Source organism: Cebus imitator, unplaced genomic scaffold (genome assembly GCF_001604975.1).
Source record: "Cebus imitator isolate Cc_AM_T3 unplaced genomic scaffold, Cebus_imitator-1.0 Scaffold280, whole genome shotgun sequence".
Lineage (NCBI taxonomy): Eukaryota > Metazoa > Chordata > Mammalia > Primates > Cebidae > Cebus > Cebus imitator.
The window spans coordinates 3633541-3655456 of record NW_016107595.1 but is presented as its reverse complement, the minus strand read 5'-3'; the positions used below and the strand labels follow the sequence as shown (position 1 = coordinate 3655456).

Sequence of the window (21916 nt, the reverse complement as noted above, 5' to 3'; positions counted from 1 at the left end):
CAGCTACTCAGGAGGCTGAGGCAGGAGAATTGCCTGAACCCGGGAGGCGGAGGTTGCGGTGAGCCGAGATCGCGCCATTGCACTCCAGCCTGGGTAACAAAAGTGAAACTCCGTCTCAAAAAAAAAAAAAATAAGCTAGCCAGTCACAGTGGCTCACACCCATAATTCCAGCACTTTGGGAGGCCAAAGCAGGAGGATCACTGGAGCCCAGGAGTGTCAGACCAGCCTGGGCAACATAGTAGGACACCGTCTCTTTAAAGCAAAAAAGTCGGAAGTGGTGACTCACGCCTGTAATCCTGGCACTTTGGGAGGTGAGTAGATCACCTGAGGTCAGGAATTCAAGACAAGCCTGGCCAACATGTTGAAACTAAAAGGCAGAAGCTTCTCACTACCATTTCTGGCCCCACCCCACCCCCAAGGGCCAGTGGGGACTCCTGGAGTTTCTTAAGGAAAGAATTTCTATACAAAAGATAAAGACCTCTCCCTAAAGATTAACCAGGATAGACTTTTCACCCATTCTTCCTAGGGCAGCTAGAAGAAATCCCTGGACATTCCTAAAACCCAGGACCAGAAAGATAGTTGGGTGGACTGACGACCCAATATCCTGTGGTTTCCAAGAGACGCCTCCACCCAAAGACAGTCTAATAAGGTGTCTGCGTCTAGGGAAGGTAAAAGGAGGGCAGGCACAGTGATTTTTTTTTTTTTTTTAAAACATCATAGTGCCAGGGGGTTATTCTCTGCTTTACACGTGAAATGTTCAACGGAAAATGAACCTTTTAAGAAACTCCATCTAGGGCTCTTTGGAAAAGATGACAATTAAAACACTGGGTCTGGCCAGGTGCACTGGCTCATGCCTGTAATCCCAGGACTTTGGGAGGCCAAGGCACACGAATCATTTGAGGTCAGGAGTTTGAGACCAGTATGGCCAACATAGTGAAACCCCATCTCTACTAAAAATATAAAAATTAGCCAGGAATGGTGGCGGGTGCCTATAATCCTACCTACTCGGGAGGATGAGGCAAGAGAATTGCTTGAACCTGGGAGGTAGGGGTTGTAGTGAGCCGATATTGTGCCACTGCACTCCAGTCAAGGTGACAGAGCAAGACTCCCTCTCAAACATGATAGTAATAGCCGGGCACGGTGGCTCACACCTGTAATCCCAGCACTTTGGGAGGCTGAGGCGGGTGGATCACCTGAGGTCAGGAGTTCGAGACCAGCCTGATCAATATGGTGAAACCCCGTCTTTAAAAAAAAAAAATAATAATAGTAATAAAATTAATAATGATAATGTGAAGTGGATGTAGTAGAGCAGGAATCTGGGGTTGGGGAATGCAGGGAGGGAGCTGGAAATGTAGGGATTTACTTCAGCCGTAGGAGGGGTGAGGCTGTGGGGGATGTGGTCGTGAATTTCAGACACAACTTCCCATACCTTTGGAGATACCATCTTACACTAGTCAGAATGGCCAGTATTTCTAAAAATCAGAAAACAAGAGAAGTTGGCAAGGATGTGGTGAAAAGGCAACATTTATATACTGTTGGTGGGGACATAAATGAGGACAGCTCCCTTGTACTAATTTATATGGAGATGGAAATGATATGCAGATTTGTCAAATATCTAAAATTAGGGCCGGGCACGGTGGCTCACGCCTGTAATCCCAGCACTTTGGGAGGCCGAGGCGGGTGGATCACGAAGTCAAGAGATCCAGACCATCCTGGTCAACATGGTGAAACCCCGTCTCTACTAAAAATACAAAAATTCAGCTGGGCATGGTGGCGTGTGCCTGTAATCCCAGCTACTCAGGAGGCTGAGGCAGAAGAATTGCCTGAACCCAGGAAGTGGAGGTTGTGGTGAGCCGAGATCGTGCCATTGCACTCCAGCCTGGGTAACAAGAGCGAAACTCCGACTCAAAAAAAAAAAAAAAAAAGCCCAGACTTCATGACTGCACAATATATCCACGTAACAAACTTACCCTTGTACCCCTTAAACAATATTTTTAAAAAATGAACATGCAGAGTAAAAATAAATGAACTCATGATTAAACAATGGGAATTTTTTTTTTTTTTGAGATCGAGTTTCACCCTTGTCACTCAGGCTGGAGTGCAATGGCGCAATCTTGGCTCACTGCAACCTCTACCTCCTGGGTTCAAGCAATTCTTCTGCCTCAACCTCCCACGTAGCTGGGATTACAAGCACCCACCACCATGCCCGGCTAATTTTTGTATTTTTAGTAGAGATGGGGTTTTCGCCATGTTGGACGGGTTGGTCTCGAACTCCTGACCTCGGGTGATGTACCCACCTCAGCCTCGCAAAGTGCTGGGATTACAGGCATGAGCCACCGCGCCCAGCTAGGGCAGCTCTTCTTATCGGTGCTGCTGCAGGCTCTCTCCCTATACAAGCCTCTTTTGAGTATTTCCAAGAACGGAGGAGACTGTGCTTTCTGAGGCCCACTGTCATTCTGCATGTTACAAGGCTTCTTTCTGTGTTAGAGCTTGCCTTCCTTACCTGTGTTTGCAGACTGATCTCTCAGGCTGCTCTTTGCTAAAAGAGAATTGACCTCAGCTGGGCGCAGTGGCTCACCCCTGGAATCCCAGCACTTTGGGAGGCCAAGGTGGGTGGATCACAAGGTCACAAGTTCGAGACCAGCCTGGGCAACACAGTGAAACCCCATCTCTACTAAAAATACAAAAAATTAGCCGGGTGTGGTGGCACACACCTGTAGTCAAAGCTATCCAGGAGGCTAAGACAGGAGAATCGCTTGAACCCAGGAGGCAAAGGCTGCAGTGAGCCGAGATTGCAGCACTCTAGCCTGGGCGACAGAGCACGATTCCATCTCAAATACGTATATATATATATATATATGAACAGGGTGTTGTAGCATGTGCCTGTGGTCCCTGCTTCTTGGGAGGCTGAGGCGGGAGGATCACTTGGGCCCAAGGCTTGAGACTGCAGTGAGTCATCAGTGGTCACTGCACTCTAGCCTGAGTGAAAATGAAGCTGCTTCAAAAGTTTCTTTCCATTGTTTTTTCCCCACCCCATCGCCTGCAGGGATTCCCTGTGGAATTTCCTAAGGAACATGGAAAACGACTTCTTTCTTTCAGACAAGAACCCTTCCCTGGGAAGCTCATCAAATGACCAGGAAAGATTAACCAGGCCAGGAAAGACTTTTCACCCATTCTTCCAAGGGCAGCTGGGAGAAATCCCTGGGCAGTTTTCAAACCCAGGAACAGAAAAATAGGAGGGTGGGCTGACAACCCAACATCCTAGGAAGCTTCACATGTGAAATGTTCACAAACAGAAAACAAATCTTTCACGAAATGGCTCAGTGGAAAAGGTAACAATTAAAACACTGTGTCTGTTTTAACAGTTAATGTAAAATGACCAGGCGCGGTGGCTCCCACCTGTAATCCCAGCACTTTGAGAAGCTGAGGCGGGAGGATCACCTGAGGTCAGGAGATCGAGGCCAGCCTGGCCAGCATGGTAAAACCCCGGCTCTACTAAAAATACAAAAATTAGCCAGGCGTGGTGACGCACGCCTGTAATCCCAGCTACTTGGGGGGCTGAGACAGGACAATCACTAGAACCCGGGAGGCTGAGGTTGCAGTGAGAGATCACGCCACTGCACTCCAGCCTGGGGGACAGAGGGATACTCTGCCTCAATAATAATAATAATAATCATGTGAAATAAAGAGGGGAGGCTGGGGTTGGCGAATGCGGGGAGAGAACTGGAAATTTAGGGATTTACTGTGTGACCTGGTAAAAAGCCCCATAAACCTGCATACCTCAACCATACCTCAGCTTTCTGTTGAAACTGCTCTCTATAACCCAAATGTGAATAAGAAATTAAGGATTGTAATCGCCACCCCACCCAGACAATGTGTAAACAAATGCTAATCTCGACTTTTGTGAACCACTTAAGTAACAATCAGAATGTCAATTAAGTCCCCTGGCCCTCGAATGTCCGGAATGTCCCCTCACCCTCATCTCCGCCCAGAAGGTGATATACAGAATCCACTAGCCCTCAGAATGTCTGAAGCCCCTCACCCACACCCCCGCCCCTCACCTTCACTCCCAAGGTGATTTTTACGGGTATAAAAGGTCTTCCTTTCGGGGCCAGGGGTTAGAGAGACGCGAGTCCTCCGTGGCCGCCGGCATTAAACACCCTGTAAATTGGCATACTTTTTGTCTTGTTAACTTTCTATGCTCGCTCCACTACAACAACTGCAGCCCTAGGAGAAGCAAGGCTGGGGGATGGGGTCGCGGGTTTGAGACCCAGCCGGGTCTTCCCACACCTTAGGAAGACTGAGAGGGAAACGGCGGCCGCCTAATGGAAAAAGGAGGAACTGGGCCAAGGCTCCTCCCGCCAGAAACCCATACCAGAGGCGGGATGCCGCCATGACTCTCCCGTGCCCCCGGCACAAACTGGGGAGACGCGGGGCTGCGGACGCGCAGTTGCCCTGAGAGGGCGCCGGAGCCGGGGCTGCAGTCGCGGGCAGGGACGTGACAGGACGCTCGGGGTCCCGGCTGCCGGTCCAGCCCCATCCTGAGGACGAGGGGACCAAGGGCCGAGCCGCGACAGGAGGATTCGAGTCCCATCACAGCCGGTTCCGACCAGCCCGTCCTCAGGTCTCCGGACGCCCAGGCTCTGCACGCTCACCATTTCTGGTTTCCGGATGTCCTGGGTCCTCCCTGGGGCTCCAGCAGCCAGAGTCGGTTCCACGCGACAGAAGCTGCAGTATCCGAGAATCTGGGACCTCCCGGACCAACTAAAACCCGTACCCAAGCTGGGCCCCGACGGAAAGAGACCGCTTAGGGATTTGGAATTGCCCCCCCCTCGGCGCACCTGATTGGATAGTTTGCACCACGCCGCCTCTGATTGGATGATGCCCCAGGGCCCCTCCCTCCCTGGGGCTTGAGCGACAGGAGAAGTGATCCAAATCCTGGCTGTGTGGGGTTTGAGTGACAGGTGCTACCCGCAGCCTCTCCCAACGGGGCTTTCTCTGGGACATTAGACCTGGACTTGCGTGGAAGCAGAACTTGCTCTCGGCTTTCCAGAGTCGGCACTGTCGGCTTCCTGTACTCCGTCGGTCCTCCCTGCTCTTTTTCCGGAACACCGGTCACACGAGTGTGCATGAAATTCCAGACTCCGGGCCGGGCGCAGTGGCTCACGCCCTTTGGGAGGCCGAGGTGGGTGGATTGCCTGAGCTCAGGAGTTCGAGAGCAGCTTGGGCAACATGGCAAAACCCCATCTTTAAAAAAAAAAAGAAAAGAAATTCCAGACTCCGTGTTCAATAAAGCCATTCCCTTGCGTTGGAGCTGGGGAGACTCCCAAGTCACACTGGAACAGACAGGAGGGCCTGATGTCCTCCACAGAGCAGGAATTTGGGATGAGGCTGTTGGTCCCATGGCCAAGTCTTCCTACTCCTTATTTCTCAGGCTACTCGTTTTCAGTCAAGAAAATAAAAGCATGCGAAAGTGAACAAAATTATTAAATGCAGGGAAAAACTGGAGTAAACATTCTATAAAGGTATTGTTACCAGAAAGGGGTCCAGTCCCAGACGCCATGAGCAGATTCTTGGACCTCGGATGGGAAAGAATATTGGAGAAAAAACTGAAAAAGTAAGTATACCGCACTATATAATGGGACAGAAGGAAACATGTCATTCCTATTTTTACTGAAGATTATCTTATTAAATATTATGATCTGATTATTAAGTCCTATTACATTTCCTTTCTCCTTTTACAAAGTCTTATATTCATGTATCTTAAGAATATACAGCTGGGCCTGGTGGCTCACACCTGTAATCCCAGCACATTGGGAGGCCCAGGCAGGCAGATCATGAGGTTAGGAGTTCGAGACCAACCTGGCCAACCTGGTGAAACTCCGTCTCTACTGAAAATACAAAAATTAGCCAGGTGTGGTGGTGCATGCCTGTAATCCTAGCTACTCAGGAAGCTGAGGCAGAAGAATTGCTTGAACCCAGGAGGCAGAAGTTGCAGTGAGCCGAGATCAGGCCATTGCACTTCAGCCTGGGCGACAGAGCGAGACTTCATCTCAAAAAAATAAATAAATAAAAAATAAAAAAATATATATGCAGTGGCTGGGCACGGCAGCTCACGCCTGTAATCCCAGCACTTTGGGAAGCCAAGGAAGGCAGATCTCTTGAGGCCAGGAGTTCAGACCAGACTGGCCAACATGGTGAAAACCCATCTCTCCTAAAAATACAAAACTTAGCCAGCATGGTGGCTCATGCCTGTAATCCCAGCTACTTGGGAGACTGAGGCAGGACAATTGCTTGAACTTGTAAGGAAAAGCTTGCAAGAGAGCCCAGATCATGCCATTGCACTCCAGCCTGGGGGAGAGTGAGGCTCCTTCAAAACAAAAGAATATGGGCAGGGCGCCGCGGGTCAAATCTATAATCCTAGCACTTTGGGAGGCGGAGGCAGGCGGCTCACGAGGTCAGGAGTTGGAGACCAGCCTGGCCAGCATGGTGTAACCCCACCTCTACTAAAAATATAAAAAATTAGCCGGGCATGGTGGAGGGTGCCTGTAATCCCAGTTACTCCGGAGGCTGAAGTGGGAGCATCAGTTGAACCCGGAAGGCGGAGGTTGCAGTAAGCCGAGATTGCGCCATTGCACTCCAGCCTGGGTGACAGAATGATACTCCATCTAAAAAAAATTAAAATGTGCAACAATATAATCTACAAAATTTAAATATCCAATAAAGATTGTTTTTTTTTGAGGTAGAGTTTTGCCTCGGCCTCCTAAACTGCTGGGATTACAGGCATGAGCCACCGCGCCCGGCCACAATAAAGATTTTTTTTTTTTTTTTTTTAAGGTGGGGTTTCACCATGATGGCCAGGCTGGTCTTGAATTCCTGACCTCAGGTGATCCACCCACCTCGGCCTCCCAAAGTGGCTGAGGATTACAGGCGTGAGCCACAGCGCCCGGCCAAGATTCTTTTTTAAGTTTAAATAAATTAACTTTATCAGAGGACAAATAGAAACATTATAAAATATTGTTACTGTTTCTCACACATATTAATTGTTTAATCTTACTAATTGGTACTCTTAATCCTATTGTGGTTTTGTTCAAATAGCATTTATGCAGCAGTACAGTTAATAATATAGAACTATATAATTTCAAGTAAACAGCAATTTTTCAGTTTTTATATTTAAGTGGTAAGTTTTTGTAATTCTTTTTTTTTTTTTTTTTTTTTTTTTTTTTTTTTTTTTTTTTTTTTTTTTTTTTTTACGGAGTTTCGCTCTTGTTACCCTGGCTGGAGTGCAATGGCGCGATCTCGGCTCACCGCAACCTCCGCCTCCTGGGTTCAGGCAATTCTCCTGCCTCAGCCTCCTGAGTAGCTGGGATTACAGGCACGCACCACCACGCCCAGCTAATGTTTTGTATTTTTAGTAGAGACGGGGTTTCACCATGTTGGCCAGGATGGTCTCGATCTCTTGACCTCGTGATCCACCCGCCTCGGCCTCCCACAGTGCTGGGATTACAGGCTTGAGCCACCGCGCCCGGCCAGTTTTTGTAATTCTTATCTATTACATTAAGGCTCTTGGCTGGGCGCGGTGGCTCACACCTGTAATCCCAGCACTTTGGGAGGCCGAGGCGGGCGGATCACGAGGTTAAGAAGTTGAGACCACCCTGGCCAACATGGTGAAACTCCGTCTCTACTAAAAAATACAAAAATTAGCTGGGCGTGGTGGCGCGCGCCTATAGTCCCAGCTACACGGAGGGCTGAGGCAGGAGAATTGCTTGAACCCGGGAGGAAGAGGTTGCGGTGAGCCAAGATCGCGCCATTGCATTCCAGCCTAGCGCCTAGTGACAGAGCAAGACTCTGTCTCACTGTCTCAGAAAAAAAAAAAAAAAAAAGTCTCTTGTCCGGTGTGGCCTGGCCGGTCCCAGTCCCCGCCCCTCACAAGCCCCGCCCCCGCAGCAGGCCCCGCCTCCTGAACGCCGGCTCTCCCCTGACCCCGCCTCTGCAGAGTCCAGGCTCCGCCTCTCGTGACAGGTGAGGCCGGTGTATTCAAGGAGGAGGGCTCGCTTCTATCGATTCAGGTTGTCAGGGTGGCGCCCAGCCCGCTCTGCCGGCTTCGTCTTTTCCGGTCTCAGTCTGGCGTGGCAGTAGAGGCAGGCACTGTTAGGTCTTTCAGTCCCTCTTTGTCATGGCGGCGCCCTGCCTCTTTTTCCGGCCACGGCCTGTCATGGCGGCACCCGCGGTTGTCCCTGCCAGGCCCAGCCTGCTCTGCTGTCCTGCCTCTTCCTAGTCCAGGTTGCCATGGCGGCGCCCTGGGCTTACCGGAAGTAAAGCTTCGGAAGTGAGGCGTGCCTCTGCCCGGAAGTGAGCGCGGCGCTGGGAAAGATGGCGGCAGCGGCGGCGGTTGGCAACGCGGTGCCCTGCAGGGCCCGGCCTTGTGGGGCCCGGCCTGGCGGGCAGCCCAATCCCGGGCCGCAGCCGCGCGCGCTCCTTGCCGCCGGGCCGGCGCTCATAGCGAGCGGTGACGAGCTGGTCGCTGCCGTATGGCCATACCGGCGGTTGGCGCTGCTGCGGCGCCTCACCGTGCTGCCATTTGCCGGGTTGCTCTACCCGGCCTGGCTGGGCGCCGCAGCCACTGGCTGCTGGGGCTGGGGCAGCAGTTGGGTGCAGATCCCCGAGGCCGCGCTGCTTGTGCTTGCCACCATCTGCCTCGCGCACGCGCTCACTGTCCTCTCGGGGCATTGGTCCGTGCACGCGCATTGCGCGCTCACCTGCACCCCGGTAAGTGTGCACGCGCGAGCCCGACCCCCAGCACGTTCAGGTCTCGCCGTGGGTCCCAGCTGCGGCTTTCCTGTCGGTCCCCATCCCATCCTGGGCCACCCATCTGCTGGGCCTGAGTTCACAGGGGCGTCCTCTACACTTTGGCGCAGGCTTGATTACGACCCCGCTGCTGATTTGCTGTGCAACCCTGGTGCGGGTTATTTCCTTTCTCTGAAGTCCTCCTTAGTAAGTTCATTTAGATTCAGTAATGTAAAACCTATGAAAAGCCTAGCGCAGGGGCCAGCATACGTCGCCCAGGTCAGGTAGGACTTGTTCATGCAAGTTACCATCTTAGAGACTACTCTCGTTCGTCTGGAAACCGCCCTACCTTCCTTCTCATCTGCCTCCTACCTTGGTTTTCAAAGTGTAAGACGAGACCACTGGGGTAGATTCCCCCATCTGTGAAACTTTACATGGTTCTTAGACTGAACCAAGTCTTGCTGTGTGGTGCTCAGTGGTCTTCCATACTGTGACTGAAAGAAGCATGAAATGCAGTTAATTACAATGTTTAAGAGAGGCAGGAGGTGTTTATAAGCGGGGCACTTAACATGATGTCTGTCTGCAAGATGATGGTGGTGATAGTTCTGCTCAGGATACAACAGCAAGCAGGGTCACACTCCTGACCCACAGTTTAGAGTTCTGAGTGAGCAAGTGTCGCCAGAGAAGTTGGTGACTGCGAGCTGCGCTGGGCTGGAAGCAGTGACTGTGCCACCTCTCTCTGGGCCTGCCTCAGGTGACACCAGCAGGTTTGGAACCATGGACACTGAGGTATATCAGGAATGTTCCCCCCTGATCCCAGGAGTGTGTTTGCCTCAAGAAGACGAAAACAGAACAGCATCAAGGGGTACAGAAAAGCAAGCCCCCCACCCTCTCTGGCTCTGAATGAGGGTTGAATCCTCATTTTCCTCTCCTGAGAGACTGAACCTGTTCTTTCCTTCAAAGAGTCTTATCCCAGGGGAGGAGCTCAACTTGGTAGCTTTGAGTTAGTACAATGAAAGATCCCAATGGGGGACAAAATAAAGGAGTCGTTGAGGGGACCATGGCACCATTCAGACTTCAGCGGTCTTTTGACCTGAGCTGAACAGCTTAGCTGTTAACTTCCTCTCCAGGGATGGAGAAGTGGGCGGAGCCAAACAGCTGTCAGACAAGAGAGGGAGATCTGGGTTTGATTCAGATCTCAGAAAGGGCAGCTTCTGCTCTCTGGGTTCCAGTTTCCCTTTTCTGTAAAGTGAGAACCGTAACACCTACCTTGGATGCCATTGTGAGAAGCAGAGATGATATCTGCAAAGTGCCTGCCCTGGGGCCAGCATGTTGTATAGCCTCTTGTACCTTTCTTCTATGACATCACCCGAATTTGTAGTTACTTGATTGTTGTTATTTGCTGCCTGCTTTGGAGGCCCATGAGCTACCCGTGGGGTGGTGCTTTGTTTGTGCGGGTCACTGTCGTGCTCCCCCTTTTCTGTGCAGCTCTGTCTAGCAGAGCCACAGAGGGAAGGCTGTGGCTCACAGGGTCCAGGGCGCATTAAACGAGCACCATTCAGCATTTCTGTGTCTCAGGTCCTGGGGAAACAGCAGTGAACAAAACACCAAATTCCTCTGCCCTTGTGATATTACTGGGCAGGAGAACTCAGAGTCAGCAGTTAATGCTAAAGAGAGATGACATCTAACATCAGGACAGGATGGGACATTGCCAGGGAACTTTAGTGGGGCAGCCAGGGAGAGGCTCCTGAGAAGGTGATGTTTCAGCAAAGGCCTGAGGCAGCAAGGGAGCTGGTTGTATGAATGTGTATTCCAGGCAGAGAAAACAGCACATGCCAAGGCCCTTTGCTGAGGCATGGTTGAGCCTCATGTGTGTGTGCACTCATGGAGTGGAGTGAGCAGGGTTGGTGGAGGAGGGGGGCACTGAGCAGGAGACGGGGCGGCCTGTGACGGGGGCTTGGCTCATGTGAATTGAGGGCGTACTCAGTGGGTGCCTGGCAGCGTTCTTCCTGTTTGAGTTCATGTCACCGTCAGCAGAGCAGAGCCCTGGGCATTGGATGCTGTCTGAGTAGCTTCCCAGCTTTTTTGTTTTGTTTGTTGTTTTAATTGAGATGGGGTCTCACTCTGTCACCCAGGCTGGAGCGCAGTGGTGTGATCTCGGTTTACTGAAACCCCTGCCTCTCGGGTTCAATGGATTCTCCTGCCTCAGCCTCCTGAGTAGCTGGGATTACAGGTGTGTGCCACCACACCCAGCTAATTTTAGTATTTTTAGTAGAGACAGGGTTTCACCACATTGGCCAGGCTGGTCTCGAACTCGTGACCTCAAGTGATCCTTCCGCCTTGGCCCCCCAAAGTGCTGGGATTATAGGCGTGAGTCACTGTGCCCAGTCTTGTGCTCCCAGCTTTAAGACACGGCACCAGAGGCACTGCAAAGTGGTCTCCCTTGTCCTGAAGACAGATGAGCGAGTAACCGAGGCAGCACCAGAGTCCAGTAGCATGTTTCAGAACATACCCAAAGAGCTGCTGCACCCAAAACCTCCCCAGGGAGGTCTTGGAACTGTGGGTTGAGAAGAGCTCAGCCACAATGCTTTGTCTCTGTCAGGAGTATGACCCCAGCAAAGCGACCTTCGTGAAGGTGGTGCCGACCCCCAACAATGGCTCCACGGAGCTCGTGGCCTTGCACCGCGACAAGGTAGGGACTGCCTGCTGGGCTCCTAAAGGAGGGGCTTGAATGGGATTCCCAGGCCTTGACACCCCAAGGTCGGGGCCTCTGCCACAAACACACCTTCTGCCACAGGGCGAAGATGGGCTTGAGGTGCTGTCCTTCGAATTCCAGAAGATCAAGTATTCCTACGATGCCCTGGAGAAGAAGCAGTTTCTCCCCGTGGCCTTTCCTGTGGGAAATGCCTTCTCTTACTATCAGAGCAACAGAGGCTTCCAGGAAGACTCAGAGATCCGAGCAGCTGAGAAGAAATTTGGAAGCAACAAGTGAGTCCTTGATTTGCCTGAATTGCCTGTCCTGCTTCCCTCCTGATTGAGGGTGCCTAGGAAGCAGGACGGAGGAATCTGCCCTTTTATTTATTTTATTTTATTTTCTATTTTTGAGACTGAGTCTTGCTCTGTTGTCCAGGCTGGAGGGCAGTGGCATGATCTCTGCTCACTGCAACCTTCACCTCCTGGGTTCAAGTGATTCTCCTGCCTTAGCCTCCCGAGTTGCTAAGAGTACAGGCACCCACCACCACGCCCAGCTAATTGTTATATTTTTAGTAGAGACGGGGTTTCTCCATGTTGGTCAGGCTGGCCTTGAACTCCTGATTTCAGGTGATCTGCCAACCTTGGCCTCCCAAAGTGCTGGGATTGTAGGCGTGAGCCACCGCGCCAGCCAGATCTTCCCCATTAGCCAAATGTGCCAGATCACTGTGATGCCGTTGGAGCAATGTGCTCTAGTCCAGTCTCCCCTGAACTTGCCTGCTGACAGGAACCCCAAAGAGTCTGCAGCTTGAAGGCCCAGCCCTGGGGTGTGAGACCCTCCCTAAGTGTAAAGCCCTTCACAGGAGCCTGGCCCTTGGCCCATCCACAGCAGCAGCTTTGTTTTAAATTCTTTTTTTTTTTTTGAGATGGAGTTTTGCTCTTGTTGCCCAGGCTGGAGTGCAATGGCGTGATCTTGGCTCACCGCAACCTCCGACTCCTGGGTTCAAGCAATTCTCCTGCCTCAGCCTCCTGAGTAGCTGGGACTACAGGCACGCACCACCATGCCCAGCTAATGTTTTTTTGTATTTTTAGTAGAGATGGGGTTTCATCATGTTGACCAGGATGGTCTCGATCTCTTGACCTCGTGATCCACCCGCCTCGGCCTCCCAAAGTGCTGGGATTACAGGCGTGAGCCACCGCGCCCGGCCCTTTGTTTTAAATTCTTTTAAAATGTTTGTTTATTTGTGCAGAGATGGGGTCTCGCCATGTTGCCCAGGCTGATCTCAAACCCCTGGCCTCAAGCTGTCCTCCTACATCGGCCTCCCAAAGTGCTGGGCTTCCAGGCACGAGTCACTGCAGCTAAGCTAAACACTGCAGTTCTCGCTGTTTCAATTCTGCGCGTCCCAGCACTTTAAGAATGGCGGGGCCGGACGCGGTGGCTCACGCCTGTAATCCCAGCACTTTGGGAGGCCGAGGCGGGTGGATCACGAGGTCAAGAGATCGAGACCATCCTGGTCAACATGGTGAAACCCCGTCTCTACAAAAACTACAAAAAATTAGCTGGGCATGGTGGTGCGTGCCTGTAATCCCAGCTACTCAGGAGGCTGAGGCAGGAGAATTGCCTGAACCCAGGAGGCGGAGGTTGCGGTGAGCCGAGATTGCGCCATTGCACTCCAGCATGGGTAACAAGAGCGAAACTCCGTCTCAAAAAAAAAAAAAAAAAAAAAAAAAGAATGGCAATGAACACAGTGACTGTGTCTGCGTTTTTTTGTACTGGGTAGAATGGCCAATGTACAGCGCATACCCTGTCCTTTCACCTTCACCAAAACTGTGAATGTGACACATAGCTGGGAGTAGGAGAAATGGGCTCCAAACCCCGTCACGGCCTTGTGACAATGGTGCTCAACCCAGAAACCCACAGAACACCCAGGGAGCTCTTTCCTGACTTAGTTACTATTCAGAGATTACAAATATGTCGACCACAATTGTCAATCTAATACAAGGATTTATAAGAAACATTTAGCAACTTCTACTCCAGTCACATTAATGGCCCGTGGCAGCTGTGTTCCCTTTCATGCTGTTTTTAACTCACGCAGTGGTGCCCAGCAAGATTCAAGGGAAGGGCTTATTGTTGTTGTTTTTTCTTGTGTTTTTGTTTTGAGACAGAGTCTCGCTCTGTCACCTAGGCTGGAGTGTAATGGTGCAGTCTTGGCTCACTGCAGCCTCCACCTCCTGAGTTCAAGTGATTCTCCTGCCTCAGCCTCCCAAGTAGCTGGGACTACAGGCACATGCCGCCACACCAGGCTAGTTTTTGTATTTTTAGTAGAGATGGGGTTTCACTGCACTGGCCAGGCTGGTCTCAAACTCATGACCTCAAATGATCTGCCCACCTCAGCCTTCCAAAGTGCTGAGATTACAGGCATGAGCCACCGCGCCCAGCCAGGCTTACTGTTTTCTAGCAGCAGGGCTGCTTTCTGGTTTTCTCTTCTCACATCCCATACATAAGACAGAGTGATAATGGCCCTAGTTGACGTGACTGGCACCCTGATCAGATTGGGCCACGGCACGCAGTGCTGCAGAACGCACCCAGAGGCCCAGCTGTTTGCATTCTAGAGCTTTTTTTGTTTGTTTTTTTGGAGACAGGGTCTCACTCTGTCAACCAGGCTAGAGTGCAGTGGTGTGATCATGGCCAACTGCAGCCTTGAACTCCTGGGCTCAAGCATTTGTCCCACCTCAGCCTCCCAAGTAGCTGGGACCACAGGCTCACGCATCACCACACCCAAATTTTTTGCAAAGAGAAGATCTTGCTTTGTTGCCCAGGCTGGTCTCCAACTCCTGGGCTCAAGTGCTCCTCCTGCCTCAGCCTCCCAAACTGCTGGGATTACAGCTGTGAGCCACTATACTCGACTGTTGTGGGGCTTTAATTCAGGAATCTTTTAGAAAATCTCAGCTCTGGTAGGGCTGGAGCTCGGTGTCCTCTGCTGTCTGTGCAGCTTCAGGGCCCCCATCCTTCAATCGGAGCTTCCTTCCCTACTTGCTGTGTCACCCGACGAGATGACGGGGCTCTCGTCTCACACCAGCCCCAGGCTGCTGGGAAGAGCATATTGCAGACTCAGGAGCTGCATCTGGCTTCTACAGAGCTGAGGGCTGTGGGCGGGCAGCGTGTCTACCCCAGGCGTGGCCAGGATGAGGGAGAGCCACAGTCAAATGGATCCTCCCGCTCGCCACGGCTCCTGACACCCACATGTGGCTCTTGGTTTCTTGAGGGAGGCCTGTCATGCTCAGGTGGAAGGGGTCAGGGTGGAGGCTCCACACCCCGGAGGCCTTGCCCTGAGAACAGGAGGGACCTTGTCTTTTTCAGGGCTGAGATGGTGGTGCCTGACTTCTCGGAGCTTTTCAAGGAGAGAGCCACAGCCCCCTTCTTTGTGTTTCAGGTAAGGCAGCAGCTCTGGCTTGTCTCCCCATTTCCTCCCCCCGGGCTTTCCTAGCTGGAGTAAGTCTGCCCACCACTTCTAAACCTGAAAGCTGCTCCCTGTCCTCATGGGTCAGAGTCTGTGGGCGGGAACAGGGGAGGTGGGGCAAAGACAGACAGGCTGGCGTCCCGCAGGTGTTCTGTGTGGGGCTCTGGTGCCTGGATGAGTACTGGTATTACAGCGTCTTCACGCTGTCCATGCTGGTGGCGTTCGAGGCCTCGCTGGTGCAGCAGCAGATGCGGAACATGTCGGAGATCCGGAAGATGGGCAACAAACCTCATATGATCCAGGTGCGGCCACCGGGGAGACCTGGGTGGGGAGCGCGGCAGAACTGGCGTCTGTGCTGACATCCCTGTGCCCTGCCCAGGTCTACCGAAGCCGTAAGTGGAGGCCCGTTGCCAGCGATGAGATCGTACCGGGGGACATCGTCTCCATCGGTGAGACTGGGCTCCGCTCAGTCCTAGGGGGAGCCCCAGCCTCAGGGCCTCTGGCCAACCCTCCTGCCTCTGCCCTGCAGGCCGCTCCCCGCAGGAGAACCTGGTGCCGTGTGACGTGCTTCTGCTGCGAGGCCGCTGCATCGTGGATGAGGCCATGCTCACGGGGGAATCCGTGCCACAGATGAAGGTGCTTGGCAGAGGCTGGGGGTCCTAAGCTGCTCGGGAGGAAACAGGCCAGGAGGTGGAGGACCAGGGGGTGGCCGGGATCCTCCCCAGGCACAGGCAGAGGAGGCAGGGTAGGCACCATTGAGTGCTGTGGACGGGGGAGCTGGGTGCTGGGGGCGAGGAAGGAGGTCAGAGAGCCAAGGGCAACATTGGTGCCCTGCAATGTCACACCAAGGTGGGCTGGGAGCAGCCTAGAGGGGTGAGTCCTGGACGAGGCCAGGTGCAGGCCCCAGGGAGCGGGCACTGTGAGTGCAGTGGGGAGAAGACAGGACGGGGTGAGGGTGGGGACCTGGGAGCTGGCTGGGATGTGCTGGTCAGGTGGGGAGCCCACACAGTCAGGCTGGCTCATTCCAGCATCAAGGTCCAGGTGTCCAGGAACTCGGACGGAGACGGAGGCAAGGTGGGCCTGGCCGTCCAGGTTCACGATCTTCCTCCCCAGGAGCCCATCGAAGACCTCAGCCCAGACCGGGTACTGGATCTCCAGACTGACTCCCGGCTCCACGTCATCTTTGGGGGTACCAAGGTGGTACAGCACATCCCCCCGCAGAAAGCCACCACGGGCCTGAAGCGTAGGTGCCTCATGGGCGTCTGGGGGTGTCCAGGCTCCCACACCCTCCCCCGTCTGCTTGATTATGAGGGAGTCAGGATGAGGAGACAGACATGACGGTGGCTCTGCTTCTCTCCCCAGCGGTTGACAACGGGTGCGTGGCCTATGTCCTACGAACCGGATTCAATACATCCCAGGTATTGAAGGGCCACGTCTGGGGAGGGCAGGCCCCGGGGCAATCAGACAGCCAATGTATTAGCCCTTTCAGACTCCAGAACATCTGCCCCACGAGCTAACTCTGGCAGCACAGCCCTGGATACGGGCCACGGTACACAAGCCACCCTAAGACCAGGCTGATGCTCTCAGGCCTGAGCTGCTGGAGGGAGCCCAGACAGCAGAAAGGCTGTCCCTCCATCCTTCCAGGGCAAGCTGTTGCGCACCATCCTCTTCGGGGTCAAGAGGGTGACTGCAAACAACCTGGAGACCTTCATCTTCATCCTCTTCCTCCTGGTGTTTGCCATTGCTGCAGCCGCCTATGTGTGGATTGAAGGTAAGCGCCATGGCCCCCAAAGTCCCCTGCAACCGCCCCAAGAGGCCCCAGGCTGGCAGACCCTTCTTCGCAGGCACCAAAGACCCCAGCCGGAACCGCTACAAGCTGTTTTTGGAGTGCACCCTGATCCTTACCTCAGTGGTGCCCCCTGAGCTCCCCATCGAGCTGTCCCTGGCCGTCAACACTTCCCTCATCGCCCTGGCCAAGCTCTGTGAGTGTGTTGAATGGGGTGGGGCGCCAAGCAGGCTGGGGCCAGGCAGGACCCCTGACCCCACTCCCGCCCCTAGACATGTACTGCACAGAGCCCTTCCGGATCCCCTTTGCTGGCAAGGTTGAGGTGTGCTGCTTTGACAAGACGGGGACTTTGACCAGTGACAGCCTGGTGGTGCGTGGCGTGGCTGGGCTGAGGTGAGCGTCAGGGGCCCTGGGCTAAGGGTCACCCAGCTGGGGTTTCTGGGAGGTCGAGGGACAGGTAGCCCATCAAGCCCGAGCCCTCACTCACGGGCAGTGAGGGCCCTGCCTCAGGAGTTCCCCTTAAAGTCCTGGGTGTGAGCCAAGGCAGAGGCACGGCGGCCCAGCTCAGGCCTGGAGCATCCCGCACCAGCCTTGCAGCCGCATGACCCCACACACCATGCCTGGCTTCTGGGGGCATCTGTGAAGCAGCTGCGGGTCTCACAGGGACCCAGATGGCACCCAAGGCCCCCAGTGACTGGCGCAGATTGAATTCCGATGAGGATCCTTCCACTAGTGGAAGCGCAGCTTCGCCCCGTCTGCCTGCACCCTGTAACCAGCTGTTCCCCGTCCTTGCAGAGATGGGAAGGAGGTGACCCCTGTGTCCAGCATCCCTGTAGAAACACACCGGGCCCTGGCCTCATGCCATTCGCTCATGCAGCTGGACGATGGCACCCTCGTGGGTGACCCCCTAGAGAAGGCCATGCTGACGGCCGTGGACTGGACGCTGACCAAAGGTGAGGGGCTGGGGCCTCAGGCACAGCAAGGGGGAGCCACTGGCTCTCAACTCCTAGGCAGGCGGGCTGCACCCCTCAGAGGAACTTGGGGACAGGCAAGCCTACAACTGATGCTCTCTGAGGTGGGTGGTCACAGGCTCACCTTAGACCCAAGACAGGCCACATCCTTGGGGTCCCCTGGGGTTGGAATCCACCTTGCCCTGGCTGAAGCTACAGTGCCAGGATCTTCTGAGTCCAGGTCTTCCAGCTCTAGACCAACCCCTGTTCTATCCTAGAGCCCCTGATCAGGCCCTGGGGGAGGCAGGAGGGAGGTGGGGGAGGCCGGGGGGAGAGGTGGGGGCTTGGCTTCCTCTTTGGAGCGAAGCCCCTCAGGACTCGTACTTATTTGTTTCCAGATGAGAAAGTATTCCCCCGAAGTATTAAAACTCAGGGGCTGAAAATTCACCAGCGCTTTCATTTTGCCAGTGCCCTGAAGCGAATGTCCGTGCTTGCCTCGTATGAGAAGCTGGGCTCCACTGACCTCTGCTACATCGCGGCTGTGAAGGGGGCCCCCGAAACTCTGCACTCCATGGTGAGCTGGCCCCAGCCTGGGGCAAGGGGCAGGGGCGCTGGGCGGCCCATGACGTCCCCCTGCGTTCCCTGCAGTTCTCCCAGTGCCCACCCGACTACCACCACATCCACACCGAGATCTCCCGGGAAGGAGCCCGAGTCCTTGCGCTGGGGTACAAGGAGTTGGGACACCTCACCCACCAACAGGTATGGACCCAGGCTCCCCCGCCCGCCCTCACTATGTGCCTGGCCTGCCAGCTCTTCCCTGGGTGACCTCCGGTCCCCTACAGTGCCAGGTCAAGTGGTCGCGATTTTGTCCTCCTTGCCCCACCTCCAGCTTCTGCCTTAGGAGACCCCAGATGGTCCTCAGTCCTGAGTCTCCTGCTGTGGAGACCCACTCAGTCCTGGCTTACACGGCACATGCAAGCCTCACCCCCGCAGTCCTGGTGTGACCCTAGCACTACTCTTCTGCCAGCGTCTCAGGCAGGGCTTGGTGGCATCCTCAGCCCTCTCACCCATCCATCATCCACAAATCCCACCCTCCACCTCCACTGCCAGCACATCTGCCACTTTGCTGGCTTCTTCCTGGGCTCTTGTTCAGTTTGCTGGCACCCTACAGCTGCAGATCCTTCTGGAATTTAGCATCAGGTTGCAGCGCTGTGTGCAGAGCCCAGGCCACAGCTCACAGCCTATTCTCTGTGCCCCGTTCCTGCATCTGGAGCCCCTCCCCAGTGGCACAGGTTCTCATCGCCTTCAGAATGGCCATCTCTGAGGCCTTTCCACCCGCTTCTAGATTTCATCCTCACCTCCTCTCTCATGGCACTCAGCACTCTGATTTCTGTAACTTTCTTGAACTGCGTCTCCCCTGGTGCTGTGTGAGCTCCCTAAGGCCAGGAGTATGTGGCCAGTCTCTGGTATGCGGTGGAGCCCCAGTGAGGCTAAACTCCAACATTATTGGGAGAGTCCCTACTTCATTGACTAGGCAGCTGAACCACAAGGGGCTCTGAGGTGTGTCCATGTCCACAACTAGGACATCGAGCCACATTTGGGGGACCCAGAGCCCCCAGTCACTGCCAAATCCCACCCCTTGAGTGTGCTTGGTACCCTCCTGGCATTTCTCCCCTCCCGACCCTCGCATGTCCCCACTATGGGAACAGGGCCTTCCATTGTCCCCTGGCTCCCAGCGCATGGTCAGAGCTCAGGAAACAGAGAGAGGGACAGATAGTGAGGGTGCCCCTGTCTGTCCACAGGCCCGGGAGGTCAAGCGGGAGGTCCTGGAGTGCAGCCTCAAGTTCGTTGGCTTCATCGTGGTCTCCTGTCCGCTCAAGGCTGACTCCAAGGCCGTCATCCGGGAGATCCAGAACGCGTCCCACCGGGTATGGGACGGGGCTTGGCTCCACGCTCTGCATGGGATAGAGGCAAGGAGGTGACAGGAGAGGACAGTTCCAGCTTTGTGTTGGGGGTGGGCACCCAGGTGTCACAGGCCATACATTTTGGCTGAGCAAGATCATAGCTCAGGTGCTAACCTTGCCCCTGGCCCAAGGACGCTCGGGGACCTGCCCGTGCTGGCTTCTCTCACCCTCACAGACCACCCCCCTCGCCCCTCGCATCATGGAAAGGCGGGGCTGCTTCTCTCCACCTCCCCAGTCCACCGCCATCCTGGAGAGAAGGAAGCTGAGGCTGGGGAGTTGAGGGGCGTGCGGCAGCGCCTGCCTGGCCTGGTGGTTTCTGTGTTGTCTCTGGTGGTTCACGTTTTCTATTTTGGGACATAGGGTATGTTTTTAGGGTATGTGAGTCATCTCAGAGGATGATGACTCTGGGGGAGACAGGTGATGTGATCAGTCCCCACCAGGCCCAGAGATCATGGTCCCATCCTCCTCATCACTGAAATATTACCCCCATAGGCAGCCACCAAGCCAAGGGAGTCCACCCCCAGGGCTGGTTGTTAATTTATATGGCAAATCCAAGCTAAGGATGTCCTCAGAAGGACACACATACACGTGTCATTTGTGTAAAACGACCTGAGTGGGGGTGGACTGTGGCCCTTGGAAGCCTATTCAGGGTGTCTTATTAGAGGCCAGGGATCTTCCACTGCGGCCTGCTTTAGGAGGAGACTTGGCAGCCTTGTCTGTGGCCTAGAGCTTGGCCCCACGCTACCCTGCTGAGCCTCCGCCCTTCCCTCCCCAAGGTGGTCATGATCACGGGAGACAACCCACTCACTGCCTGCCACGTGGCCCAGGAGCTGCACTTCATTGAAAAGGCCCACACGCTGATCCTGCAGCCTCCCTCCGAGAGAGGTGAGGCCCTAGCCCTGCCTGCAGTGGGGAAGGGGGACCCTGAGTCCAACAGCAGCTCCATCACCACAGCCTACCTGTGTGCCAGGCTACAGCAGCACAGTGTCTTCAAATGCCTGGCACCACGGTGGTACCACTAATCACAGCCCTGGAGTCACCTCAGACAGCGTGCGGGCAGTCACTGGGTCCCAGGTCCTGGGATCTGTGGTGTGCAGGTGTTTATTTATTTACCGTAACAAGGCAACAGTGTGACTGCCATCTCGGGTTTCCGGTGCACTCATGGGCAGATGCTGCTCCGACCACACTTGCTCCCCATCCTCATCCTCCCACCCTCCTTGGCCCGGCAAGGTGCCTGTGTAACTAAGAGTTCCCTTCCCAAGCACAGGGACCGCTGGCGTTCTCAGCTGCAATTGATGGCACTGTTTGCCCAGTGCTCAGCCTGGCCAGACCCCGGGCTGAGAGCTCTGTGTGTGTGACTGCATTGGTCCCTCTACCCTGTCCTGCACGACACGGAGCAGCTTGCCTTCCCCACACCACAGGAGGAAGCTGGCTGGGTCAGCTTTCAGGGTCCCTGCTTTGTAGAGAAGGGACAGGGGCTCAGGAGTGAACCTACTTGCCCAGGCCACTGGATGTCACCATGGCTAAGGATTGGAACTCAACCTGACTCCAGGGCTCATGACTCCAACCTCTCCCTGGTGACCTCTTCGAACAGTGCCCTGGATTCAGATTGATGGACAGGCAGACATACAGACCTAGCCCCTCCTGGATAGAGGAGTAGGGTCTACCAGACGCCTGCCCCAGGGCTGGAGGCGAAGCCCCCGTGGGCGCACACAGTTCAGGGCCTGTGTGATGGCGACAGAGTGCCCTAAGGAGAGCCACGGGGAGCGGCGTTGCCACAGGGCTGCCAGCAGCAAACATTCACAGGTCCTGGCCAGGGCAGCTTCCAGAATCTCTGGGCCACTTCTCAGAGGACTAGGTCCCTGTCCTCCCTCTGTGTTGTTGGTCCCAGGTCTCCCTGGTCCCAGCCCCAGCTACTGTGCTCTTCCAAGAGTGTGGGGATTGCGGGCAGGTGGTCTGGAGGGGAGGAGCAGGGCTGTTGATTGACAAGTGAAGCTGGTCTAACTGCAGCTACAGCACAAGCCAGGTGGAGGTGAGCTGCCCTTCAGCTTGAGACAGTCCAGGGTGAGCAGGCCAGTGTGGGGAGGGCTGGTGGGTCACCCTCAGCCATCCTCAGTGCCCAGCATCCAAGCCAGGGCCAGCCAGCAAGAAAGGGGAAGTGGAGGCTGGGCGCGGTGGCTCAAGCCTGTAATCCCAGCACTTTGGGAGGCCAAGGCGGGTGGATCACGAGGTCAAGAGATCGAGACCATCCTGGTCAACATGGTGAAACCCCGCCTC

At 54.6% G+C, this 21916-nt stretch overlaps 2 protein-coding genes across 2 annotated transcripts in view; one reads left to right on the top strand and one right to left on the bottom strand.

Moving 5' to 3' along the window:
• The window catches only part of ZNF101 (zinc finger protein 101), a 24654-nt gene extending 19837 nt beyond the window's left edge, over positions 1-4817 (bottom strand). Inside the window, exon 1 of the mRNA XM_037728812.1 lies at positions 4656-4817. Within this exon, the coding sequence (XP_037584740.1) occupies positions 4656-4658 (3 nt within the window). The 5' untranslated portion in view covers positions 4659-4817. The remainder of the gene's footprint in view (positions 1-4655) is intronic.
• A 3146-nt stretch (positions 4818-7963) lies between these two features.
• ATP13A1 (ATPase 13A1) overlaps positions 7964-21916 on the top strand; it is a 19396-nt gene continuing 5443 nt past the window's right edge. The window contains exons 1-17 of the mRNA XM_017501395.2: positions 7964-8769; positions 11390-11479; positions 11585-11775; positions 14840-14912; positions 15086-15241; positions 15319-15388; positions 15469-15575; positions 16053-16182; positions 16302-16357; positions 16584-16710; positions 16784-16921; positions 16998-17118; positions 17521-17678; positions 18074-18249; positions 18324-18434; positions 19478-19603; positions 20416-20524. Coding sequence (XP_017356884.1) covers positions 8374-8769; positions 11390-11479; positions 11585-11775; positions 14840-14912; positions 15086-15241; positions 15319-15388; positions 15469-15575; positions 16053-16182; positions 16302-16357; positions 16584-16710; positions 16784-16921; positions 16998-17118; positions 17521-17678; positions 18074-18249; positions 18324-18434; positions 19478-19603; positions 20416-20524 — 2335 coding nt within the window. The 5' untranslated portion in view covers positions 7964-8373. The remainder of the gene's footprint in view (positions 8770-11389; positions 11480-11584; positions 11776-14839; positions 14913-15085; positions 15242-15318; positions 15389-15468; positions 15576-16052; positions 16183-16301; positions 16358-16583; positions 16711-16783; positions 16922-16997; positions 17119-17520; positions 17679-18073; positions 18250-18323; positions 18435-19477; positions 19604-20415; positions 20525-21916) is intronic.